Consider the following 26575-nt stretch of genomic DNA (forward strand, 5'->3'; position numbering starts at 1 on the left):
ATGCGCCTGTGTCTGTACTCCGGCGGTCGCAAAGTATGCTGATTATCCATTGTCTCAACAGATCATTGTCAGATGATGCGCTACATGGATCTCGACCAGGACAGTGTGATCATCATCCATATGGGGGTGTGTTACAATCTTTGTGGCGACCGGTCCCGTGTCACCGTGGTAATGCATTTGTGCCTGCAGGGCGTGTACGGCGACAAGGACGGTGCGCTCGCGCGTTTCCGCGAGAACTACACCACGAAGCTCACGGACGAGATGAAGGCGCGGCTGGTACTCGAGAATGACGAGATATGTTACAACCCAGACGAGCTGCTCCCTATATGCGAGGAGCTGAGCATCCCCATGGTGGTACGTTGCGCTAGAATTCATACCAATACGTCACTTACCCTGCGCTTCTCACAGCTGGATTATCACCACAATTGGATAAATGTATGTTTTACTCACACCTGATGGTTGCATGCCGACTGATGCGTATGCCAGCCGAGTGTGCTCCCATTTCCGGAGCTCTTGCCTCGCATTGCAGCAACATGGACGCGGAAGGGCATCCGACAAAAGCAGCACCTCAGCGAGCCGCGTCCGGGCGCAGAGAGCATCATGGAGAAGCGCGCGCACGCTGACCGGTGCCAGGAGCTGCCCGAAGTCCTTGTTGGCGGCGACGTCGATTTAATGATTGAGGTCTCCATCTGCGTCCCTTATTCCGACGTCCGAGCAATTCTGACCGATTGATGTAGGCGAAGGACAAGGAACAGGCCGTGTTCCACCTATACCGCATATACGGCCTCGAACCCGTTATTCATGCGAATCTGCGCCCGGAGAACCCGCCGAAACCGTTCATCCGCGGGAAGGGATGCGTAGCTGCCGAGGACGATTAGGGCGATGGAGAGGATGCCGCTGAGGAGGTAAACGAAGATGATGCGCGCGAGACGAGGGCGAAGACGCGCGGAAAGAGGACGAAGACGAACGTGACGCAAGAGGGCGTGGACGAGCTCACACCGAATGCTATCGGAGAATACGGAGAAGCGGCGTCCACCATGAGGACACCTACGTCGTCACCGATGAAGCTTGCGCCGAAGCGAAGACGCACGGTGACGAACGTCACCGCATCGCAAGCCGAAACCGAAGTTGCCGCCGATCCCATGCCACTGAAGCGCAAGTCGCCCTCGAAGCCTGATCCCGCGTCCTCGCCGAAGAAGCGGCGAACAGTATCTAAGCTCATGACGAAGGCACGCGAGCTGATCAACCAGGAGGAGGACGTGCAGCCTGTTGACGGAGCGCGCGCGGAGGATGTAGAAGCAGACGAGCATCCTGAAGCTGTGATGGCAGAGGAAACGGAAACAATTACGGACGAGGTTGGCACTTGTGCAAGCGGAAGGGCCAGAGCGGTGTCGGGAACAGTAAAGTCTTGATGTCTGGGTCAGTCGTACATTTGTGCCTGTATGCTAGTGCTCTTACATATCTTATCCGGTCGGCGCTGCCGTCAAGGCCCATCAGCTAAGAGGTTCGCGGTGCCGGTCTCACACGGCGATGAACGTTGACATTTTAGCCTCTGAGCGTTTACCACAGCGATAGCTATGTGTTCACGAACACACTTCAAGGTTTATCCCGGCTATGGCCTGTTTCCAAGGAATACACTAACGCACAGTGAGTTATAAGAGACGCTACTCGTAAGATGACCAACCATCTCTGGAAGCTTATAGGCGTGGAGATGACAGTTACTTGACTCGTCGAGGAGTATGAATCAGCGACCCACCCTCCATTTACTGATTTTCCGATCTAATGCAGTAGAAGAACGAACTAGAAGGACAACACCCCCACCCCCCTCGAAGGCTCCGGCGCTCCAGCATGAGACCGGTTGGGTTATTCTAGTGTGCCGACACCAGAATCCTCTTTCGGAGTTAGTGTCGAGGTATGCAGCCTGGATTTGGAAACTATATGCAGACCATTTGGAAATGCAAGCTTTGCCTATCCTGTCTCGAAAGGCTGCGCGTACGAGACGGTGTGGCATGAGTCCTTTCGAATGCACCGCTGCAGCCTGCAGGCCCAATGGTCGACCCCTTGATACTCCACAACCGCGAAACGGTCACTTCACAACACGCACATTCTTCTGTTGGAGTTCATTCAGCGTCTCATTCGCCAGTCGTATACCGCATCGGCGAACCACAAACGAACGTGAGCGAAAAAGTCCGCTGGTGAGTTCCAATATCCATCTTCGAGTCATGACCACGTCTTCTGGTCCTACAAAAAGTTAATATCTATTCTGCTGAGTCTCAGCTCTGTGTGCCACTTGCATTGATATACGACAATTGCCCGTGCTAACACAATTATCCACAGATATTTCCTCCTTGGGATAACTACCGGATGGGAGATGGGCAAAGGCGCCTCGCATGAGGTCATGCGCCGTTGAGGGGGGGGTAATGTCACGAGTTGGTACGGCGCCTAGCCGTTTTTTAATTTTTCCTTTTCGCGGGCTCAAACCCGTGACCTCTGTACTACCTGCCTGATATGGACGCGTCGTTATCTACTGTACGATTAGATTAGATAGGATGGCAGTGCGCGGCACAGCTCGGGCTCCGCTGACACAGCCGCTCTGACTCACCGGCCCCTGGGGCCGCGTCGGCATGCTGTGCACGGACCAGCTGCGCACGGACCAACGCGCACAGCCTCCCCTAAACTCCCCCTGTATATAAGCCTGCCTCTGCTGCCCTAGGGACCTCAGTTTCGACCTCTTGTCCCTAGGTCAGTAAGCCCTCACTTGTATCCTTACTTACCCTTTACTAACTAATACATTTCTTGTCCCTAGCCTTAGGTTTGAGCCCAGCTCACCATCGCTTCGGTAAGATAAGTCGAACGCCCCCAGCGTTTGGTTTTCCCCTGTCGCTCGACCCTAAGTCGCGACAGTATCAGCATTGATTATTCATTCAGGTGTGTCGTACAAGGAAAGTTGGTGGAAAAAAGAGACCAATCATGGCATTTAGGACTCAACAGCTGCCAATCCTATACTGCATGGCTGTCATGACTTGGTACGGCGTTTAGCCATTTTTTAATTTTTTCCTTTTCATGGGCTTGAACCTGCGACCTCTGTACTACATACCTGATATGGACGCATCACTATCTACTGTACGATTAGATTAGATGGGGCGGCAGTGCGCGGCACAGCTTGGGCTCCGCTGACATAGCCGCTCTGACTCACCGGCCCCTGGGGCCGCGTCGGCATGCTGTGCACGGACCAGCTGTGCATGGACCAGTGTGCACAGCCTGCCCTTATCTTCCCCTGTATATAAACCGGCCTCTGCTGCCCTAGGGACCTCAGTTTCGACCTCTTGTCCCTAGGTCAGTAAGCCTTCCTTTGTATCTTTTCTTTACTTCACTAACTAATACATTTTCTTGTTCCTAGCCTTAGGTTTGAGCATCGCTCACCATCGCTTTGGTGAAAATCAGTCAAACGCCCCCAGCTTTTAGGCTTCCCTCAGTTGCTTGACCTCAAGTCGCGACATTTGGTCGAAACTCCCCATAGCTACCGGTGTTCCATCGGGACTCCCACAAACTCACATTCCTTTCCTATAGGTTGGGTGGTGCGCACCCTTACTGTACCCTACGATACGTAGATAAGCATACTATATATTGCCACCACTAAGGGAACGAACTTTTCAGTACCTGCACTTTAGTGGGTGGTACTTATCCTCACGGATGCGTGGACTAGGTTCCTGCTGCATACTAGCCAAAAGCAGTACTGGGCCCCATGTGAATTGCGAACCCTAGTTGTCACGAGTTGGTACGGCGTCTAGCCGTTTTTTAATTTTTTCCTTTTCGCGGGCTCGAACCCGCAACCTCTGTACTACTTGCCTGATACGGACACGTCGCTATCTACTGTACGATTAGATTAGATGGGGCGGCAGTGCACGGCACAGCCCAGGCTCCGTTGACACAGCCGCTCTGACTCACCGGCCCCCGGGGCCGCGTCGGCATGCTGTGCACGGACCAGTGCGCATGGACCAACGCGCACAGCCTCCCCTAAACTTCCCCTGTATATAAACCTGCCTCTGCTGCCCTAGGGACCTCAGTTTCGACCTCTTGTCCCTAGGTCAGTAAGCCCCTGTACTTACTTACTTATTCAATACTAACTTACTTGTCCCTAGCCTTAGGTTTGAGCCTCGCTCACCATCGCTTCGGTGAGAACCAGTCGGACGCCCCTCGCTTCTAGGTATTTTCCTGTCGCTTGACCTCAAGTCGCGACACTAGTGTGACCTCGGGCGCCATAGCGTAAGCTAGCTTAGTACGGCCATTTTTAGTACACGCACCTCCCCGTTCTACCCCCCTCCATCGTGGCTGCCTATCAAGGCCAAGTTCACGCCTTCGACTCTTAGGATCTCGTTGACGTCTACATCCCAGATGGCCCTGAAACTATCATCTACACTTGCAAACAGCAGCCGTGCCCCAACTGGACACCCCAATCAGTCGCGCAAGATTACCCGCACTACAAGACGATCAGAAGGGCCCAACACCCACTCGGTCCCCGTAGCACCCTCGCATCCCAATCTGCCTCGCGGCACTCTCACCCTGTCTCCCCCAGCTCCCGCCTTCCCCAAACTGTTGCTGGTCCAAGTCAAGCGCGAGGAGATCTCCCTCCAGACCTTGCGCCAGAGCCTGAGTCTAAAGAGAGTGTGAGTGAAGAAGGAGTCTTGGAGTCCAAGTCCGCGAATCCTGCTCGGCCCACCTTGCCAACAGCACTCGCCCCCACATTAGCAGTCCCTGACATACGTGACCTCTCCCCCGGGCTTCCTCCAGCACCTTCACCGTTGTCGCCGCCCACACACTTGCTCCCTTCGAAGTCCGACCAGCGGAGGGCCACCACAGCCGCCTCCGCCCCTGCGCCATCCTCTGTCCCCCCGCCACCAATAATGTCCTCGCCCGCAATTGCCCCTGACAAGGAGACCCTGAAGCTCCTCCTCCCACTCCAATATGATGGCAAAACCGTCATCAAATGCAACAGGTTCCTGTTGCAACTCCGCATCTATTGGTTGATCAACACGTCGTTGACAACCATCGAACTCAAGGTGCAGATTGCGTTGAGCCTGCTTGATGGTGATGCCCGTGCCTGGGCCACTCCCTACTTCTCCCAGCTCGCATCGGTGCAGATGGGTGTACAAGGGGTTACAACCCCTTTCAGGAACAAAGCAGCCTTCACTGCCACCTTCAAGGCTCCCTTCGGTAATCTCAACGACGAGGCAGCAGCACAAGTAGAGTTGGTGTTGTGACTTAGGGTCGAGTGACAGGGGAAAAACCAAATGCTGGGGGCATTCGACTTATCTCACCAAAGCGATGGTGAGCTAGGCTCAAACCTAAGGCTAGGGACAAGATAATATATTAGTTAGTGAAGTAAAGAAAAGATACAAAGGAAGGCTTACTGACCTAGGGACAAGAGGTCGAAACTGAGGTCCCTAGGGCAGCAGAGGCTGGCTTATATACATGGGGAGATAAGGGCAGGCTGTGCACACTGGTCCGTGCACAGCTGGTCCATGCACAGCATGCTGACGCGGCCCTGGGGGCCGGTGAGTCAGAGCGGCTATGTCAGCAGAGCCCGAGCTGTGCCGCGCACTGCCGCCCCATCTAATCTAATCGTACAGTAGATATGATGTGTCCATATCAGGCATGTAGTACAGAGGTCGCGGGTTTGAGCCCGCGAAAAGGAAAAAATTAAAAAACAGCTAGACACCATGCCAACTCGTAACATTACCCCCCCCCTCAATGGCACATGACCTCATGCGAGGCGCCCTTGCCCATTTCCCACCCGGAGTGGCAGCGTGCTTCTGTCAGCAGCGAAGGCATTGGCTGAAAGTTGAGATCATCAAAGATAGCGGCGTTGAGGCGGCGAGGGGCGTTTGGGTTCTTCTGGTGGAAGTCGGCTACGAGGGCCGGCGCATTGGCGATGTTGCGTGTTGGTTCCCATGACGTATGCAAATCGTCATAACCCTTCCACTTGACGAGGTACTGCAGCTGACGCCGGAAGATCCTCGAATCTTTGATCTGCTCAACCTTATACTCCTCGTCGCCCTCAACCTCGATCGCAGGTGGCTCCTCCGGCTCCCGGCCCGGGATCTCGCTACACGTGTACTTGCTAAGCAAGGAGACATGGAACACCGGGTGCACTGGCACCGACTTCGGCAGAACCAATTCGTAGTCTAAATCTCCGAGCTTTCGCCGCACGGCATAAGGTCCAAGGCGCTTGGGACTGAGCTTCTTGCTCGGCTGTTTCAGCTTAAGGTTCCGGGCATCAAGCCAGACCTTGTCCCCCGGCACAAAGACTGGTGCCTCCTGCACGTGCTTGTTGTAGTACACTTTCATGTGCTCGGCTGACAGCTCAAGCGCAGAGCGCGTATCATTGCGAATCTCCTTCAGGATCTTAAGCCGATCGGCAGCAGCGGGCATTGCAGACATCGGATTGATCCAAACCTGGATCTCAGGATGGTACCCCTGATGCAGGAAGAATGGGGAATGCCCAGTCGCGGAGTGAACTCGGTTGTTCAGTGTGAATTCCGCAAGTGGCAATTGCTTCGCCCAATCATCCTGCCTATGGCTCGTGAAAGCGCACAGGTACTGCTCAATCTCCTGGTTCCAGCACTCAGTCTGGCCATCCGTCTGGGGGTGGAACACTGTGGACAGTGCCGGCTCGATCCCCAGCCCCTTGTACACCGCATGGAGATACTTCGAAGCAAACTGGGGACCGCGGTCTGATATGACCTTGGCCGGGGCCCCATGATGCTTGAACACATCGCGGATGTACAGGTCTGCCGCACCTTCTGCCATCAGGGTCTCATAACAGGCTGGGAAGTGGACCTGCTTTGTGAAGCGGTCGGCGGTAACCAGGATCGAGTTGAATCCATTAGACTTTGGCAAGCCGACGATCATATCGGTCGTGATGATCTGCCACGGGCGCTCGGGGATTTCGTTCGGCTTCAGCGGACCCTGGGGTTTGGCTGGGAATGTCTTGGTACGGTTGCACACGTCGCAGGTGCTTACGTGCTCATTGACGAATTTGGACATCCCAGGCCACCAGTAATTCCGCGACACAAGGCGATGCGGAAGTGCTCTGGCTTGAGAACCACCTGATCGGTGTTATCATCCTCATTGCCGATCTGATGGTCTGATTGACATGACAGGGCATCAGCCTTTCCATTCGACATCCCGGCTTTGTGCGTGATGTGGAAGTTAAAACAAGCCAGGAATAGTGACCAGCATGCTTGGCGATGCGTGAGATGCTGGGATGTACGCCAGTACTCGAGGTTCTTATGGTCAGTCACAATCTCGAACTGATTGGGTAGTCCTTCCAGATAATGATGCCAATCGTCCAATGCCTCAATGATCGCGAGCATTTCCTTATCGTAGATCTCGTAGTTTTGCTGGGCTGGGTCCATAGCATGAGATCAGAATGCAATGGGATGCCACTTGCCGTCATCCTGCTTCCGCATCAACACGCCACCAGTGGCGTATCCTGAGGCATCGACTTCGATTCGCGTCTCCCGGTTAGGATCGTACAGCGCTAGAACGGGAGTCGTCGCGAAGAGCTGCTTGAGCTCGTCGAAGGCGTGCTGCTCCTCTTTGCCCCAATGCCATGGGTCGTTCCCTGTGAGCCGGTCGAGTGGTCGCGAGATCTTAGCAAAGTCCTTAATGAAGTGGCAGTAGAAGTTGGAGAACCTCCGGAACTTCTGAATGTCTTTTTTGTTCCGGGGTACCGGCCACTCATTAATTCCTTTCAGCTTCGCGGGATCCATCGCTACCTCATCACCACCAAACACATAGCCAACGTAGTCAACCTTGGGAACATCCCATTCGCACTTCTCGGGCTTCAGGAACAGATCATTGTCCTGAAGGCGACGAAAAACCTTGTGTGTGACCTTCTCATGCTCCTCTTTGTTGGTGGAGAAGATGAGTATGTCATCTAGGTACACCAGGATCTTTCTGCCGACGATGAGATCATGGAAGATCTCGTTCATCATGGCCTGGAAAGTGGCAGGGGAGTTGGTGAGGCCGAAGAACATCACCAGGGGTTTGTACAGCCCCTGGTTAGTTACAAAGGCCACCTTCCACTCGTCACCAGCTTTGATCTGGACGTTGTTGTATCCCCATCGGACATCGAACTTGGTAAAGAGCGTGGCACCGTGGAGCTTATCTACCATCTCGGCGATCAGCGGCAAGGGGTAGCGATTTTTGACGGTGATCGCATTCAACTGGCGGTAGTCCTGTATGGGTCGAAGCGTCCCTTCCTTCTTTTTGATGAAGAAAAAAGGGGCCAAGATGGGCAATTTCGACTCCCGTATGTAGCCTTTCGCCAGCTGCTTCTTGAGGAACTTGTCAAGTTCCTCCTGCTTATTGTTCGACAGGGGGTACACCTTTGAATGGAATGTGGAATAACCAGGCACGAGTTCGATCGCATGATCGTATGGCTTCCTTTCAGGTAGCTGTTCTGATGCTTCCTTTGAGAAGACCTTCAGAAACTTGTGGTACTGCTTGGGCACCGACTCCTCGGCGGTCTTAATGACCTTCTTCTTGATCTCCTCCTCAGCAAACAGCTGGGAGTATGTATGCCCTGCTGCAATGAACAGCTGAGGGGCACTGGGAAGCATGATACCTTGCTCCCAGGCCTCGATCAAGTCAGCTTCATCCCACTCGACCTCTACCGGATCTTCTTCGGGTTCGAAGTCTGGGAGCACCTTGCTCCGGTAGGCGCCTATGACCGACCGTTTGGACTTCGGCGAATGCCTGCGTGCCATGGGCCTGACCCCCATATCACGTGCAACCATTGCTTGCTCCATTCGGCCAGTCCTTCTGGCACTGCATGTTTCAGGGCATCGTGATAGCTTTAGGGAGCCCGTTTCCCAATTGATTTCAGGGTTGTGCTCTCACAGCCAATCCAACCCAACAATTATATCTTCCAGACCTATGTCCGTGACCGTAAACACTGTCTTCTCGACGTGTTCTCCTATCTGCATCTGAAGTACGGCTACTTCCGAGATGTTTCCGTCCTTATTGAGCGTCCCATCGATATTGTAAAGCGGAATTGGTTCTTTTAACTTCCGCGTTTGCACTCAATTCTCCGTGATGAAACACTTGTTGATGAACTACGTAGTGGCTCCGCTGTCCACCATTGCAACTATATCTTTGTGCCATCTTTCTCCTTTGAGGCGTACTGGAATGTGGAAGTGCTGGGACCCGTGGTCCAATTTGTAAACATTCGCAGTAGCCAATACATTGTACATGTTATTATTACGTGGCCCGACGCCTGCGGCATGAAGCGCGGACCGGATCAAAAAGACTCTTCCTTGAGCGCTCGATAGTGCTCCAACTCCTCGCGCATCGACTTCATCTGTGCTATCAAGTCTGCCAGCTCGGAACTTTCCGATTTCACTGAAGCGGTGCTTGTACTCGCCGAGGATGAAGCGACGGGGGCGCTTGTCGCCGCCTGGGTGGAACCCGAGGCAACTGTAGCCCGCGCGTTGGCATGTTTTGTGTAAGGCTTGTCCTTACAGTTGGGGCACTCAAAACGTCAGTACCCTTGCTTCCCGCAGCCGAAACAACTGCCGGGGTGTCGCGACTTAGGGTCAAGTGACAGGGGAAAACCAAACAAAGGCGCTGGGGGCGTTCGACTTAGTTCTTACCGAAGCGATGGCGAGCTGGGCTCAAACCTAAGGCTAGGGACAACAAGATGTATTAGTTAGTAAGGTAAGAAAGAATACAAGTGAAGGCTTACTGACCTAGGGACAAGAGGTCAAAACTGAGGTCCCTAGGGCAGCAGAGGCCAGCTTATATACAGGGGAGGATAAGGGCAGGCTGTGCGCACTGGTCCGTGTGCAGCTGGTCTGTGCACAGCATGCCGACACGGCCCCGGGGGCCGGTGAGTCAGAGCAGCTGTGTCAGCGGAGCCCGAGCTGTGCCGTGCACTGCCGTCCTATCTAATCTAATCGTACAGTAGATAATGACACGTCCATATCAAGCAGGTAGTACAGAGGTCACGGGTTCGAGCCCGCGAAAAGGAAAAAATTGAAAAACAGCTAGACACCATACCAACTCGTGACATTACCCTCCCCTCAACGGCGCATGACCTCATGCGAGGCGCCCTTGCCCATCTCCCACCCGGAGCGGCAGCGTGCTTCAGTCAGCGGCGAAGGCATTGGCTGGAAGTTGAGACCACCAAAGATAGCAGTGTTGAGGCGGCGAGGGGCGTTCGGGTTCTTCCGGTGGAAGTCGGCTATGAGGGCCGGCGCATTGGCAACATTGCGCGCCGGCTCCCACGACGTATGTGAGTCGTCATAACCCTTCCATTTGACGAGGTACTGCAGCTGACGCCGGAAGATCCGCGAATCCTTGATCCGCTCAACCTCGTACTCCTCGTCGCCCTCAACCTCGATCGCAGGCAGTTCCTCCGGCTCTCGGCCCGGGATCTCGCTACACGTGTACTTGCTAAGCAAGGAGACATGGAACACCGGGTGCACTGGCACCGACTTCGGCAGAACCAATTCGTAGTCTAAATCTCCGAGCTTTCGCCGCACGGCATAAGGTCCAAGGCGCTTGGGACTGAGCTTCTTGCTCAGCTGTTTCAGCTTAAGGTTCCGAGCGTCAAGCCAGACCTTGTCCCCTGGTGCGAAGACCGGTGCCTCTTGCACGTGCTTGTCGTAGTACACCTTCATGCGCTCGGCTGACAGCTCAAGCGCAGAGCGCGTGTCATCGCGAATCTCCTTCAGGATCTTAAGCCGATCTGTGGCAGCGGGCATAGCGGACATTGGATTGATCCGCACTTGGATCTCAGGATGGTACCCCTGATGCAGGAAGAATGGGGAGTGCCCGGTCGCGGAGTGAACTCGGTTGTTCAGTGTGAATTCCGCGAGTGGCAATTGCTTCGCCCAATCATCCTGCCTGTGGCTCGTGAAAGCACGCAGGTACTGCTCGATCTCCTGATTCCAGCGCTCAGTCTGGCCGTTGATAGGCGCCAAGCCCCTCTGGGCCCCGATACACCTCTTTTCAGCAGTCGCATCCCGCCCGGCACTTCGACTCAGTCTCCCAACACTTCGATTTTGCCTTCGACACTCTTCGACACCTTCGACGGTGCGCGACGCTTGCTCAAAGCTCGGCACGGTCGTCCCGATGCCTCGCACGTAGATCTTGGGACATCTCCCGCATTTAGCGGACAATAGGGCCACTTGACACTGTTCGTCCAAGCGTGTGCATCGCTCCATGCCACACCGACATAGCCGGTCTGTCCCGATTAGATATCGAACCTCGCGGCATGCCTTCACGACGGCTACCGGTCCGAAGTGGCCATATGTTGCTCTTCATCTCCGCGTTCGGCATGACGTCACTCTACCGATGGACTTGGTATGTGCCCCTCGGTGAGGCAGCTTCTTGAGGAACAATGCCAAGCCCCTTGTACTAGTGTGCCACTCTCGATAGTCGTAGCATCCTGTGTAGTATAAATTCTGTCATACTTCTCTCCAAAAATACAAGATCCGGTTCCCCCCTCGAGTTCAGAGCTCATAAGTCGAGTTCGCCCTGCGTCTAAGCCCTCAACTGCGTCACTTCGTTCCTCACTGCGTAACCTCGAAACCTCGTCTACTGCGTTTACTCATCGATACCGTCTCGATGAACCTTTCGACTTCGGCTATTGTCGAAGAACTGCGTTGCACCTCGAACCACGTACTAAGCTAAGTCCCCCCCCATCGAATCGTGTCTCTTCTATCTACGATACATCGAAGAGCTCTGTCGAGCTTCGATCGTCTCGGCTAACCACCCACAGCCTCCGAGTAGCTTCGACGACGTGTCGAAGCCACCTCGTACCTTCCCCGTTGTTCGTAACCTTTTCCAAGGGTGTTTCTCGTGTTCACTCGAACTGTGGGACACCTTGCTGCTAACTCCCCTCTCATTAGACTATAATCCGTCTCTCTAGTCCCTTTAGGTCGCACCCAGGTTAGGGGTTAGGGTTTCGTAGGTCGTATCACCGTCCGTCTGAGGGTGGAACGCTGTGGACAGCGCCGGCTCGATCCCTAGTCCCTTGTACACCACATGGAGATACTTCGAAGCGAACTGGGGACCTCAGTCTGATATGACCTTGGCCAGGGCCCCATGATGCTTGAACACATCGCGGATGTACAGGTCTGCCGCACCTTCTGCCATCAGGGTCTCATAACAGGCTGAGAAGTGGACCTGCTTGGTAAAGCGGTCGGTGGTGACCAGGATCGAGTCGAATCCATCAGACTTTGGCAAGCCGACGATCATATCGGTCGTGATGATCTGCCACGGGCGCTCGGGGATCTCATTCGGCTTCAGCAGACCCTGGGGCTTGGCTGGGAATGTCTTGGTACGATTGCACATGTCACAGGTGCTTATGTACTCATTGACAAATTTAGACATCCCAGGCCACCAATAGTTCCGCGATATGAGCTCCAGGGTTTTGGCACGACCGCCATGACCGGCAATCGGCGAGTCGTGGTGGATCTTGACTATATCCCGCCGGAGCTCCGCATTCTTTGGGACGTACACACACCCGCGGAACAGCAGGAGCCCTTGTTCGGCATTCCACTCCTCAAAGCCCCTTTGAAGCCGGGGAGGCCCGAGGTCCTGCACCTTTTCAAGTGCCTCGGCCACCTCCCGATCCTTCTCCGAACACTCCCGAATGCGCTTCAGAAGCAACTGATTGGCCGTCACCGAGGCATGACCGTGCCTGGCGGAGGCGATGCGGAAGCGCTCTGGCTTGAGAACTACCTGATCGGTATTATCGTCCTCATCGCCGATCTGATGGTTTGATCGACGTGACAGGGCATCAGCTTTTCCATTCGATGTCCCGGCCTTGTGCGTGATACGGAAGTCAAAGCGAGCTAGGAACAGCGACCAGCGGGCTTGGCGACACGTGAGATGCTGGGATGTGCGCCAGTACTCGAGGTTCTTGTGATCGGTGATGATCTCGAACTGATTGGGTAACCCCTCGAGATAGTGGCGCCAATCATCTAGTGCCTCAATAATCGCGAGCATCTCCTTATCGTAGATCTCGTAGTTCCGCTGTGCCGGATCCATCGCATGAGATCTGAAGGCGATGGGATGCCACTTGCCGTCATCCTGCTTCTGCATTAACACGCCGCTGGTGGCGTAGCCCAAGGCGTCAACCTCAATGCATGTCTCTTGGTTAGGATCGTACAGCGCTAGGACGGGAGTCGTCGCGAAGAGCCGCTTGAGCTTGTCGAAGGCGTGCTGCTCCTCTTCGCCCCAATGCCATGGGTCGTTCCCTATGAGCCAGTCGAGTGGTCGCGAGATCTTAGCGAAGTCCTTAATGAAACGGCGGTAAAAGTTGGAGAACCCCCGGAACTTCTGAACATCTTTCTTGTTCCAGGGTACCGGCCACTCATTAATTCCTTTTAGCTTTACGGGATCCATCGCTACCTCATTGCCACCGAACACATAGCCGACGTAGTCGACCTTGGGAACATCCCATTTGCATTTCTCAGGCTTCAGGAATAGATCATTGTCCTGAAGGCGACAAAGAACCTCGCGTGTGACCTTCTCATGCTCCTCCTTGTTGGTGGAGAAGATGAGTATATCGTCCAGGTACACGAGGACCTTGCCACCGACGATGAGGTCGTGGAAGATCTCATTCATCATCGCCTGGAAGGTCGCGGGGGAGTTGGTGAGACCGAAGAACATTACCAAGGGCTCATATAGCCCCCGGTTAGTCACAAAAGCTGCCTTCCACTCATCACCGGCTTTGATCCGGACGTTGTTGTACCCCCATCTGACATCGAACTTCGTGAAGAGCGTGGCACCGCGGAGCTTATCCACCATTTCGGCGATCAGCGGCAGGGGATAGCGATTTTTAACGGTGATCGCATTCAACCAGCGGTAATCCTGCACGGGTCGAAGTGTTCCTTCCTTCTTTTTGATGAAGAAGAAGGGGGACGAGATTGGCAACTTCGACTCCCGTATGTAGCCCTTCGCTAGTTGCTCCTTGAGGAACCTGTCAAGCTCCTCCTGCTCATTGTTCGACAGGGGGTACACCTTCGAATGGAATGTCGAATAGCCGGGCACGAGTTCGATTGCGTGATCATAAGGCTTCCTTTCGGGCAGCCGTTCTGATGCTTCTTTGGAGAAGACATTCAGGAAGTCCTGGTACTGCTTGGGCACCGACTCCTCAGCGGTCTTAACGACCTTCTTTTTGATCTCCTCCTCAGCGAACAGCTGGGAGTACGTATGCCCTGCTGCAACAAACAGCTGAGGAGCGCCAGGAAGCGTGATGCCTTGCTCCCAGGCTTCGATCAAATCGGCCTCATCCCACTCTACTTCCACCGGATCTTCTTCGGGTTCGAAGTCCGGGAGCACCTTACTCCGGCAAGCACCTATAACCGACTGTTTGGGCTTCAGTGAACGCCTGCGCGCCGTGGGCCTAACCCCCGTATCACGCGCAGTCGCTGCTTGTTCCATTCGGCCAGTCCTTCTGGCACTGCACGTTTCAGGGCATCATGATAGCTTTAGGGAGCCTTCTTCCCAATCAATTTCGGGGTTGTGCTCGCGTAGCCAATCCAACCCTACAATCACATCCTCTGGACCGATGTCCATGACCGTAAACACTGTCTTCTCGACGTGTTCTCCTATGTGCATCTGTAGCACTGCTACTTCCGAGATGCTTCCGTCTTTGTTTAGGGTGCCGTCGATATTGTACAGCGGAATCGGCTCTTTCAATTTCCGCGTTTGCACCTTATTCTCTTCAATGAATCACTTGTTGATAAACTTCGTGGTGGCTCCGCTGTCCACCATAACGATTATGTCCTTGTGCCGTCTTTTTCCTTGGAGTCGGACTGGAATGTGAAAGTGTTGGGACCCCTGGTCCAATTCATACACCATTGCAGTCGACAATACATTATACTTGTTACAAGAAGATACTTGCAGCCCGACACATGCGGCACGAAGCGCGGACCAGATTAAAAACCCTCCTCCTTCATCGCCCGATAGTGCTCGAGCTTCTCACACATCGACTTCACCTGTGCCATTAAGTCCGCCAGCTCCGATTGCTCGTATTTCGCTGAAGCGGCACTTATACTTGCCGAGGGTGTTGTTGTGACGGGGGCGCTTGTCGCAGCCTGGGTGGAGCCCGAGGCAACTGTAGCCCGCGTGTTGGCACGTTTTGTGTAAGGCTTGTCCTTACAATTGGGGTACTCGAAGTGTCGGTACCCTTGCTTCCCACAGCCGAAACAACTGCCGGGGAAGTTTCCTTTTCTGACAGCCGCATTGATGCTGGCCGAAGCTGCGTGTGACGGGGGTGCACCACCACGTGCCCCTCCGCATCCTCGACCTCGTGCCGAGAAGAAGTTGTTTAGCTCGGGCCGACGGGCCTGGCTGATGTTGAGGATCTGCTCGACCTCGGTGGCGCGCTTCTCAGCTGCTTGCCACGTGGTGAAGGTCTCGAGCTCGATCTTGCAGTAGACGCGGGAGGGGATGCCGCTCAGGTACTTGTCGCGTAGCTCCAGGTCCCCATACCCGGAGCGGTCCGCTGGACCTTTGAACAGCACGGAGAACTCTGCAGCGGTGCGTTTTTCACAGACCGACTTGTCCGCGCAGAGCTTCACCAGCTCTACTTGTGCTGCCGCCTCGTCGTTGAGATTTCCGAAGCGGGCCTTGAAGGCGGCGGCAAAGGCTGCTTCGTTCCTGAATGGGGTCGTGGCCCCTTGTACTCCTATCTGCACCGACACGAGCTGGGCGAAGTAGGGAGTGGCCCAGGTGCGGGCGTCTCCATCGAGCAGGCTTAGTGCGACCTGCACCTTAAGCTCGATGGTGGTCAATGACGTGTTGACCAGCCAGTAGATGCGCAGCTGCGACAGGAACCGGTTGCATTCGATGACTGTTTTGCCATCGTATCGGAGTGGGAGGAGAAGCTTCAAAGTCTCCTTGTCGGGGGCAGCTACGGGGGACGACATTATTGGCGTCGGGGGGGACGGAGGACGTTGTGGGGGCGGAGGCAGCTGTGGTGGCCCTCCGCTGGTCGAACTTCGAGAGGAGCGAGTGCTCGAGCGGCCTCTCGGCGGAGTCGGCGGTGAAGGCGCCGAAGGAAGTTTGGTGGGGGGGTCACGTACGTCAGGGACTGCTGACGTGGAGGCGAGCGCTGTCGGCGGGGTGGCCCGAGCAGGATCCGCAGACTCGGACTTCGAGACTCCTTCTTCACTTGCACTCTCCTCAGGCTCAGGCTCTGGCGCAGGGTCTGGAGGGAGATCTCCTCGCGTTTGACTTGGACCGGTGACGACAGCTTGAGGAAGTCGGGAGCTGGGGGAAACAGGGCGAGAATGCCACAAGGCGGATCGAGATGCGAGGGTGCTGCGGGGGCCGAGGGGGTGTTGAGCCCTTCTGATTGCCTTGTAGCAAGGGTAATCCTCCTCGATCGATCGGGGTGTCCGATTTGGGCACGGCTGCTGCTCGCAATGGTAGAGGACAGTCTCAGGGCCGTCTGGGATGTAGACGTTGATGAGATCCTGAGAGTCGAATGCGTGGATCTGGCCTTGACAGGCAGCCACGATGGATGGGGAGAGGATGGGAAGGTGCACGTACTACGAAAGGCCGTGGTAGACTAGCTTACACCTATGGCACCCAAGATGACACTAGGGTTCGCAATTCACGTGGGGCCCAGTACTGCTTTTGGCTAGTATGCAGCAGGAACCTAGTCCACGCATCCGGTTAAGGACAAGCACCGCCCACTGAAGTGCAGGTGCTGAAAGGTTCGTTCCCTGAGTGTTGGCGATGTAACGTAGGCTATCTATGTATTGTATGGTATCGTAAGGGTGCGCACCACCCGACCTATAGGAAGTGAGAAAGTGAGTGAGTTCCGGTGAACGCCGGCAGTGGTGAGGAGTTTCGACCTAATGTCACCACTTAGGGTCAAGCGACAGGGGAAAACCAAACAAAGGCGCTGGGGGCGTTCGACTTAGTTCTTACCGAAGCGATGGCGAGCTGGGCTCAAACCTAAGGCTAGGGACAAGTAAATGTATTAGTTAGTAAGGTAAGAAAGAATACAAGTGAAGGCTTACTGACCTAGGGACAAGAGGTCAAAACTGAGGTCCCTAGGGCAGCAGAGGCCAGCTTATATACAGGGGAGGATAAGGGCAGGCTGTGCGCACTGGTCCATGCGCAGCTGGTCTGTGCACAGCATGCCAACGCGGCCCCGGGGGCTGGTGAGTCAGAGCAGCTGTGTCAGTGGAGCCCGAGCTGTGCCGTGCACTGCTGCCCCATCTAATCTAATCGTACAGTAGATATGATGTGTCCATATCAGGCATGTAGTACAGAGGTCGCGGGTTCAAGCCCGCGAAAAGGAAAAAATTAAAAAATGGCTAGGCACCGTACCAACTCGTGACACGGGGAAGTCCCCTTTTCCGACAGCCGCGTTGAGGCTGGCCGAAGCTCCGTGTGATGAGGGTGCACCACCACGTGCTCCACCATGTCCCCGTCCTCAAGATGAGAAGAAGTTGTTCAACTTGTGCCGTCGGGCCTGGCTGACATTGAGGATCTGTTCGACCTCGGTGGCATGTCTGTCGGCTTCTCGTCACGTGGCGAACGTCTCGAGCTCGATCTTCCGGTAGACCCGGGAGGGGATGCTGCTCAGGTACTTGTCGTGGAGCTCCAGGTTACCATACCCGGAGCGGTCTGCCGGACCCTTGAATAATGCAGAGAATGCTGCGGCGGTGCGCTTCTCACATATGGTTTTGTCAGCACAAAGCTTGGTGAGCTCTATTTGTGCAGCGGTGGCGTTGTCAAGATTGCCGAAGCGGGCCTTGAATGCTTTAAGGAAGGCTGCTTCGTCGGCGAAGGGGGTTGCCGCTCCCTGGATCCCAATTTGGATGGAGGCAAGCTGGGAGAAGATGGGGGTGGCCCAAGCTCACACATCTCCATCGAGGAGACTGAGGGCAACCTGGATTTTCAGCTCGAGGGAAGAGAGGGCTGTGTTGATCGTCCAGTAGATGAGCAACTGCGAGATAAAGCGGTTGCATTCGACCACTGACTTCCCATCATATCGGAGCAGGAGCAGGAGCTTCAGCGTCTCCTTATCAGGGGCGGCAGCGGGAGAGGACATTATCGGCGACGAGGGGGATGAAGGACTGCCCGTGGACGGAGGCGACTGTTGTGACTGTCCACCGGGTGAACTTCGTGAGGAACGAGTGCTCGGGTGGCCTCGCGGCGGCGACGGCGGTGAAGATGATTGAGGAAGCCCGGAGGCAGGGTAACGTAGAACAGAGACTGAAGTCGAGGTGGTGACTGCTGACGACAAGCCAGCCCAAGAATGCAGTGGAGTGTCGCGGGGCTCGGTCTTGGGAGGTCTTTCCAACTGCAGCCTCAGGGAGGGCTGGGGGATCGCTTGAGGGGTCGCTGTAGGCTGTGCGACTGCCTCAGTTCCTCGAGGGAGATTGGGATCTCCTCGCGCTTGACCTGTACTGGCAACAGGTTGGGGGATGCGGGTGCCTGGGGAGGCGGGTCGAGATGGGGCAGGAGTGACGTGGCAAGATGTGAATCGCGAAGTGCCAGCGTACCGGAGTGCAGGGCCGCTGGGGTGTTGGACTCGTCAGATTGGTACGTAGCGCCCTTCATTGGTAGTGATGGACCATGGAGTACGATTAGGGCACAGTTGCCAATCACAGATGAAGAAAGGGGTTAGGTTTCCATTGCTTTCTGGGTCGTCGCAAGAGACGTCGACCTGCTCCTGGGTGTCAAAGGCATGCTCAAGTCGAGAGCAGTTGAAGAATTTGTCAGCCACAGTGATGGGGGGAGGAAGGGGAGGTGTGCGTGCTACAAAAGGCTGTGCTAGCTAGCTTACACCTATGGCGCCTGAGAAGACACTAAGGTTCGCAGTTCACGTGGGGCCCAGTACTGCTTTTGGCTAGTATGCAGCAGGAACCTAAGCCACACGTCCGTGAGGACAAGTATTGCCCACTGAAGTGCAAATACCAAAGAGTTCGTTCCTTAAGTGGTGACGATGTACCGTAGGCTATCTACATATCGTAGGGTATAGTAAGGGTGCGCACCACCCAACCTATAGGAGAGGAAAAGTGAGTGTTTGGGTTCCGAGAGAACACCAGCAGCTATGAGAGTTTCGACCAAATGTCGCGACTTGAGGTCAAGCAACAGGGAAAACCTAAAAAGCTGGGGGCATTTGTGTCACGAGTTGGTACGGCGCCTAGCCGTTTTTTAATTTTTCCTTTTCACGGGCTCGAACCCGCGACCTCTGTACTACCTGCCTGATATGGACGCGTCACTATCTACTGTACGATTAGATTAGATGGGGCGGCAGCGCACGGCACAGCTCGGGCCCCGCTGACACAGCCGCTCTGACTCATCGGCCCCCAGGACCGCGTCAGCATGCTGCGCACGGACCAGCGCACACAGCCTGCCCTTATCTCCCCATGTATATAAGCTGGCCTCTGCTGCCCTAGGGACCTCAGTTTCGACCTCTTGTCCCTAGGTCAGTAAGCTCCTGTATTCTCTTACTTACCTTACACTAACTAATACATTTCTTGTCCCTAGCCTTAGGTTTGAGCCTCGCTCACCATCGCTTCGGTGAGAACCAGTTGAACGCCCCTCACTTTCAGATATTCCCCTGTCGCTTGACCTCAAGTCGCGACACCCAAGCTGTGCCGCGCACTGCCGTCCTATCTAATCTAATCGTACAGTAGCTATGATGTGTCCATATCAGGCATATAGTACAGAGGTCGCGGGTTTGAGCCCACGAAAAGGAAAACATTAAAAAAAACGGCTAGACGCTGTACCAAGTCGTGACACCTAAGTTGCGACACTGCCCTAGGGACCTCAGTTTTGACCTCTTGTCCCTAGGTCAGTAAGCTTTCATGTACTGCTTACTTACCTTCACTAACTAATACATTTCTTGTCCCTAGCCTTGAACTTGAGCCCTGCTCGTTTATTGCTTCGGTCAACACTCAGTCAAACACCCCTGGGCCTTACGTTTGTTCCTCCCCTGTCACTTGACTTCAAGTCACGACAGGTGGGGTGCACTGCAGCAGGTGCTATCACCAGGTGTGGACATAGCACATAATGTGGCCTGTTACTACACCTGTGGGCTGGTGCATAGTAAGCTTCAGTGGTTAGCCACGGGTGGGTGTTTATGTTTATAGAGAACAGCTGTGTTTGAATTTAAAACCCGGACACAGAGGGCTGCACATCGGCATAGAGGGGGAGCTAGGCCTTGTAGAAATGAGTGTCAGCGTCGGGTTCGAACAAGCGAGCGCGAAGGTTTACGGAAGCGAGCAGCACGGGAAAAGATCAAATACGAAGCGGTTTGTCTCGTCCTCGGGGCGGGGAGGCAAACGCACGAAGTAATTACATGCGAGAACTCGGCCTAATATAGTAAACACTTATCTAAATCAGGTATGAAGGAACAAGGTACTATCGCGCCACAGCGCGGCACGTCGGCGAGCCGGTAGTCGGGCATGTGCTCGCCCGGTTGTTCCAACAGGCCTCAGCTACTGTGAACCGCTGGCGCCCGTTGCATCGTCAATCGTGATCTCGGATATTTATGAAGGCCGTTATTGGACAATAATAGTCACTTTTTAGGAATATTAGGTAATGTTGTACCCTTTTTGTCCCATGACGGCCCTCAAAGATATTGCCGCCAGCTGCCTAGCGCTTGTCCACTGTCCTAATGGCCCCGTGAACCGAGCAGGAGATTCGACAAGCGGCCGTTCCGCTAGCAAAGTGTCTTGCGCAATTTTCCGCGCATTTGCAAGCAAGATTGAGGCCACAATGAACTAGTGTTTATGCTCGCTTTTGCTGCCTCTTCCTCATAGCCCGGAATTGTGTCCGCGCGACCTCGCCCGATCTCGATATTCGTAGGCTTGAGTGAGCTTATCCGTGCCAGGTCCTTGGCCCCTTAGCTTGTGATGACAATCCCAACCGCGCAAGACGAGATGCTAGCTCTTCGACACGCAACTCGTGCTCTTTGGAGACTGTTCTAGAGACTGTCAATACTCCGGGGGGACCCGGAGCATACGAGCCCACCGTGTGCTGGATCCCACTGGATATGGGCAATGATGCTGGCGATTAGTCGACGCTGCTGGCATTGGCAAATGAGTTCGTCCTGCAGATAGCCGTTGACTGCACAGTGTGATCCCATATGTGAGCTAACGTAATCCTGCCATTTCCTTGCAATGTTCCGCGGCACTGCTACTGTGAGCAGCATTTCGTTGCATGAATAGACCACTAATCAGCTGTGCTTTTTCATTGACGCGTGAACATCTGAGGAGTCATCCATTCACCGACTTCACAGTCGCGTACTAGCAATGACACTCATGCTCAGCCTCATTGTATGCCTCCTTATAGTTGTCCACTCTTGTGCTGCCACCGCATGCGCCGAGTCCTGAGTCAAGAGCACATTCACAACGAGCCCTCAGGTGCCGATAAGATGACATTGTCGTAATAGTGTTGTAACATTCACAAGCCTAACATTCCGTGACCCTCTGTTTACGAAGAACAGATAGGCCGATTGTCCATTACCTGTTGCTACATGTAGAGCCACGCTCCCCAAGGACCCATGTTGATGTGTCAGAACATCGTCCCTGTGATTTCGCAAGAAGACGAGTGAGTACGGCACGCATAGCTGCTAACACGTGAACAAAGGAAAACGTCCCGTTGGGTTCGAGGAATCGACGAGAACGAGAGCACCAGCGTCGCGGAATGGGGGCTCTATGTGCAGTGCGTGGACCAAGGATAGCGACTAGGAAGATTGAGCACGGCATGATGCATGAGGTATCGTGAAGCGAGCGCGTCTCTCGAGCGTATCGCACTATTCCTGAGGGAATACCGGGTGGGTACATGTCTCGTGTCTAGTCCAGCTTCAACATGAACAGGCGGTGGAACTCTACAGGAGGTTAGATCACGGCAGCTCGAGAAAGCTGGCTCACATACTGGGCGGTTGTATCATCGGTCCTCGGTGCGAGTCGCGCGGAATCCTCCATTGTAGGGTTGAGGCGGCAATCTCAGCACATGGACCACGCGGCCGATTCGCTTGGATTGCTCTTGAGCCATTTGGACGCCCAGTACGAGAGTTATTTGAAGTGCGAGGTCGAGCAAGAGAGCGCGGCGATGCCATCATTCAGCCTTCTTAGCGAGGAAGCGGTTGGGTATAGAGCGATGACCTGGTTGTGCAGGGACGCGTGAATTTTCCTCGACGATCGTGCAGTGGTCCAGTGTTTGTACGCAACAGTGCCACCGGACTCTCCGTCAACAGATCAGTCACCGAATGGTGTCTAGCAACTCGTTGGTGGAATATGTGCAAAGACGGTCTGTTTGTCCGACTATCAGATCAAACAAACCTGTATGACATAGCGAGGATCTGGACTTGCGACGGAGAGGACGCTAAAAGAATGGAGGTGACAGTCTTGGAGATAGGATCAGCGGCTTGTATGACGTGATCAAGGAATCAACTTACAGCATTGCCCTCATATACAATGTAACGAGGTCCGACTAGAGGCTGCGGACTCAGTCGCGCTCGTCTTAGAGCGGATATATAAATGCAGCGCCACAGTTGAGCTGAGCTGCCGCGTATGGTTGTTATGCTCCCATGCTTGCAGCACACCACGATCTAGCCGTGGAACCGAGTCAGGAAACGCGAGTGTTACCCAACAGATGCGTCTCTTACCTAATCTCTGCCGCCGCCTACAACGCAACTGCATATGCAACTGCATATGCAACTGCTGATGATAACACGAGAAGGTGTCTGAGGCGGTCAACAGAATGAATCGAACCATGTGCATGGCTCAGAGACACCGACAGATTGCCGTGATGGTACAACATGTGGTTCGGATATTGCAGCAATGCATGGAAGGCGGGATCACAGTGGCCACGATTTCTGCAAGACGGTATCAGCTGCCATGCTTGGTCATTACGGCAGAGAAAGAAATTACAATTCTTACTGAAGCTCAAAGCCTGCCGCTGGTAGGGCGGAATTGGAAGTCGGGAAAGATGATTTGCAGTAATATTGATCAGCATGGACGACACAAGCTTGCAGGTCAGCTGCCGCGTCTCGCAGAAGACAGACTGATTGATATACGAAAAGCTGATGCCCACGGGCCAGTCTACCGAGGGCCTGAAGTGCTTTTCCGTCAGTCACCAACACCAAATCGCTGCTGTATGCACATACGGGTATATTGTAAAATGAGTTCGCATTGTATGTCGTGTTGCTGCTAGCGATTGTCATGCATGCTAGGGATGCTCGGGTTTGAAAAACGAGGTCAGATCTTGATGTCTGACGATTGCACTCCGTTCGGCCATATTGGTGGGGATCGTTCATTGAATAACAAGAACCTGTGTTCCGAACATCAGTAAACGGAACAAGATGGACACAGTTTCAACATACCGGATGTTCTCATCAGAAGTAAGGTGGTACGTAGCGACGCCTGATAGACGCCACGCATGTAGTTGCATGCCACTGCCACCGCCAGAAATAAACTCCGAGATGCAGCCGATAGCCCGAGAGCTACAGACATCATAGGAGAATATACCGAACATGAGGGGACCAAAGCAATGCAATGCTCTTCAATACAACTATACATCCCGCCCCTTGCCAGCAATCGCCACCCACGATCAGGGAGCATGTCTGGCTCATCAGTGAAGAGCGGGAAGGCTAAGAGCAGTCCATTGTCGCCTGTGACACACCGTGATCACGGAAGCTCCAGTCGCGACGGCGGTTCGACTCTAACAGACCTTTCTGGGTATATTCAAGACCTGTCCGGCATGTGGAAAGCGTAACAGAATGAGGTATAAGACCGGATGTCACGATTCGGGACCGTGACTGCATGTGATTTGTGTTCGGATAAGACGACGTCAGTTACACTTGCACCTGCAGATATATCAGAGAACATACCTTGAGAGATAGTCTTGATCCGACCAGTGTTCTTGTATAGCACGTACCACATCGCTCGCTTCCTCTTGTTGATAAACGAGCAACTCTGGGTCATCAGGTTCCGCAAGCGGTCCTATCGTCCACTCGTCTCGAGCTTGATCGCAATCCCGACACCACTCACGGACGCTGGCTACTTGCTGGGCATATTCTTTCATGGTGCAGGGCTCACTGTCCACCCTGGTGTCGCCAGAACGTTTCCTCTTTATCCCTGAGACGACTGGCCGAAATCGGCGAGGAAAGCGGGCTGTGTCGTCATCCGACAGGGGAGAGCAATATTCGGTCAAGGGGCGGCAGTAATAACCGTCAGGACAGGGTGAGAGTTCGCCTGTTGTCCATAACCGTCTGTTGGGTACCATCTCGAAAGGCAGGGGGTGCGTCCACAACACATACTGCAAGATTATGCTGTATGCATGATTGACCTCCTCGTGGGGCAGCAACTCCCGAAAGATATGCTGGTAGTGCAGTGGTCGCTTGCTCAATTTCCGACCCGCTCGAAAAGCCATCGAATAGAGATCGGCGTCCAGCTCGTGCCATCCAAGCGAGCGATATGAACATGGTGCCGTCATGACGGAAGGTGGGATAGGGTGTCCCATGGTCGCGCATGAGTCTGGAGGGTGCTCGTCCTCTGCGATGACGTAATACTTGTACACCTGTGTAACCATAAGCACACGATTGGTCAAGAGTGCGTACAACACATACAGTGCAATACTCAAGATGCTCTAAATGCTGAGGATGTGGTATCATCAACAATCGGTTCGTTTCCCACAGTTCCCGGAGGTCGCGTCGAACTGCATGCGGTAGGTGAGGCTTCAAAGGACGAAGGGAACCATATCAACCACGCACGAAATATAATATTCTCAGGCTCGTGACAAAGGAAGGTGTCATAGTCGGTACGCATGTTGAATGTCATGTAGTCGATCTTTTGATTCACTTGTCAGCCACAAAGCCAAAGGAGCAGTCATGCCTACTCACCAATAGCTGAGGCATGTCGGGAGGCAGTATATAACACGCCTCTACATCAGCAGACACGCACCCAGTGATCATGCACCTCGGGTGAGGTCCGAAAGGAATGCCGTCCTTGGACGCCTCACTTGCAGTGCCGGACGTGCGTACTCTCTTGGTAGGAACTTCATCAGTCTCTGTGTCCGGACACCGTTTCCGCTTCGGCGGGCGGAGCATGTCTTCGACTGGCGACTCTTGTTCAATGGAGGGGGAGACCGGCTCGACTGCATCTCGGTGGACCCGCCTGATAGAGGGTATGTGTACAAGAGCGTCTATAGGTAATAAGTGCTGGTAGTGGAGCGGTCGCTTGATGAATTCACGACCCACTCGAACTGTCATCAGATGCAGATTTGCACTCAGGTCATGCCACCCCAGCGAGCGATACGAGCCAGTAGCCGTCGCAACTGGAGGCGTAGTGGTATCATCCCTGGGTTTGCCCGAGTCTGCAGGGTGCTCATCCTCTGCGATGACGTGGTATGTGTACACCTACTCAACTGTGAGTACGGCGACCACCTGGAAGGGCATACCATACATACAGGGCGGGTATCGGGGTGATTTATATGATCGGGATGGGGTATTATTAACAGGCGGTTTGTTTCCCATAGTAAACGCAGGTCGCGTCGGACTGCATGTGGGCTGTAAGAGAAGGTTTAAAGGACTGGCTATCAGCAAGCACGCACGGAATATGATGTTTGCAGGCGTGCTACAATGGACGGCATTAGAGTCAGTAGGCACGCGAAGCGTCGTGCAGTCGTTCTACAAAGCTGCCTTGTCAGCTGCGAGGCCGAAGTAGTAACCGCCCTACTCACTAACGGTTGGGGCGTGTCGGGAGGCAGGATGTAGCACGCCTCTACCTCAGCAGACACGTAGCCCGTAATCATGCATCGAGGGTGAGGTCCAAAAAGATCGCCATCCTTGAGCTTTGACGCGTCGCTTGGACTGTCAGACAACCGCCTTCTCTTCATACGGACCTCATCGGTCGTCGGGTCCGCACAGCGTTTTCGCTTCGGCGGGCGCGCGGTGGCTTCAAGTGGCACGTATAGGTCAATACGGGGGTGGGCCACGTGAACAGCATCCGGGTCGACGACCCTACTCTTCGTGTAGTCGTGGATGGGAATATGCCCAAGACCGAAACAAGCACGGTCCTCGGCCTTAGTTGCGTCGCTCGAAGTGCCAGACGTCCACGCTCTCTTTGCACGAACGTCACAGGCGCTTGTGTCCGCGCATCGCTTCCGTTTCAATGGACGGGAGACGTATTCTAGAGCCGGGTCCAATGCATCGGGCTCGACGTCCCCGACACTTTTGCAGTCGCTGTTGGGTATATGGGCAAGACCGAAGAACGCGTCGTCATCGGCCCTAGTCGCGTCGCTCCAAATATCAGACGGCAGCGGCCTCTCTGCGCGGACTTTATCAGTCCTTGTGTCCGCCAACCGCCCGCGTTTAAGGAGACGGGAAATGGCTTCTGGTAGCGAGTAGTCCGCGTCTGGTTCGACAATACCAATGTCCGTGCCGTCGCCAGTGGGTATATGCTGACAATGGTCATCAAAAGAGATAGATGGTGCACGACTGAGTCCAAAGACGGGTGTAGCGGGTGGAGAGCTTTCGCGTGAAGAGCAGCTGCCAGTGTCGTCCGAAAGCGCGGGA

At 54.4% G+C, this 26575-nt stretch overlaps 6 protein-coding genes across 6 annotated transcripts; 3 read left to right on the forward strand and 3 right to left on the reverse strand.

Moving 5' to 3' along the window:
* Window positions 1-63: 63 nt before the first annotated feature.
* On the forward strand, window positions 64-878 carry POSPLADRAFT_1160959 (hypothetical protein; the record flags this gene model as incomplete). Its single annotated transcript, XM_024487622.1, has 5 exons — window positions 64-126; window positions 190-354; window positions 409-435; window positions 487-708; window positions 738-878. Coding segments are annotated over 5 exons (618 nt in total), but the record flags the coding sequence as incomplete, so codon positions are not given.
* Window positions 879-1037: 159 nt separating this feature from the next.
* Window positions 1038-5261, forward strand: POSPLADRAFT_1062947 (hypothetical protein; the record flags this gene model as incomplete). The annotated part of the gene is made up of 2 exons (XM_024481576.1): window positions 1038-1355; window positions 4371-5261. 2 exons carry the CDS (start codon window positions 1038-1040, stop codon window positions 5259-5261), a joined length of 1209 nt encoding a protein of 402 aa, XP_024332917.1.
* A 10958-nt stretch (window positions 5262-16219) lies between these two features.
* On the forward strand, window positions 16220-17260 carry POSPLADRAFT_1160951 (hypothetical protein; the record flags this gene model as incomplete). The annotated part of the gene is given in 3 exon segments (XM_024487620.1): window positions 16220-16269; window positions 16286-16568; window positions 17102-17260. Coding segments are annotated over 3 exon segments (492 nt in total), but the record flags the coding sequence as incomplete, so codon positions are not given.
* A 2030-nt stretch (window positions 17261-19290) lies between these two features.
* POSPLADRAFT_1160957 (hypothetical protein) lies at window positions 19291-19593 on the reverse strand (the record flags this gene model as incomplete). The annotated part of the gene is made up of 2 exons (XM_024487621.1): window positions 19291-19412; window positions 19515-19593. Coding segments are annotated over 2 exons (201 nt in total), but the record flags the coding sequence as incomplete, so codon positions are not given.
* A 1889-nt stretch (window positions 19594-21482) lies between these two features.
* POSPLADRAFT_1042053 (hypothetical protein) lies at window positions 21483-22233 on the reverse strand. The gene is made up of 2 exons (XM_024478024.1): window positions 21934-22233; window positions 21483-21886 (listed from the first exon to the last, which is right to left on the reverse strand). Exons 1-2 carry the CDS (start codon window positions 21981-21983, stop codon window positions 21712-21714), a joined length of 225 nt encoding a protein of 74 aa, XP_024332920.1. The 5' UTR covers window positions 21984-22233; the 3' UTR covers window positions 21483-21711.
* A 1025-nt stretch (window positions 22234-23258) lies between these two features.
* On the reverse strand, window positions 23259-26575 carry POSPLADRAFT_1160932 (hypothetical protein; the record flags this gene model as incomplete). Its single annotated transcript, XM_024487619.1, has 11 exons — window positions 23259-23331; window positions 23384-23503; window positions 23578-23650; window positions 23683-23818; window positions 23938-24002; window positions 24051-24579; window positions 24629-24717; window positions 24773-24859; window positions 24902-24942; window positions 24963-25417; window positions 25741-26575. Coding segments are annotated over 11 exons (2503 nt in total), but the record flags the coding sequence as incomplete, so codon positions are not given.

The sequence above is a fragment of the Postia placenta genome (assembly GCF_002117355.1).
Source record: "Postia placenta MAD-698-R-SB12 unplaced genomic scaffold POSPLAscaffold_29, whole genome shotgun sequence".
In the NCBI taxonomy this organism is placed as follows: domain Eukaryota; kingdom Fungi; phylum Basidiomycota; class Agaricomycetes; order Polyporales; family Adustoporiaceae; genus Rhodonia; species Rhodonia placenta.

Coding starts and splice junctions, on each gene's coding strand:
- POSPLADRAFT_1042053 (XM_024478024.1), bottom strand. CDS start 21,983: ATGGAGGATTCCGCGCGACTCGCACCGAGGACCGATGATACAACCGCC. Junction 21,887..21,933: donor ACCGATGATACAACCGCCCA/GTATGTGAGCCA, acceptor AACCTCCTGTAG/AGTTCCACCGCCTGTTCATG.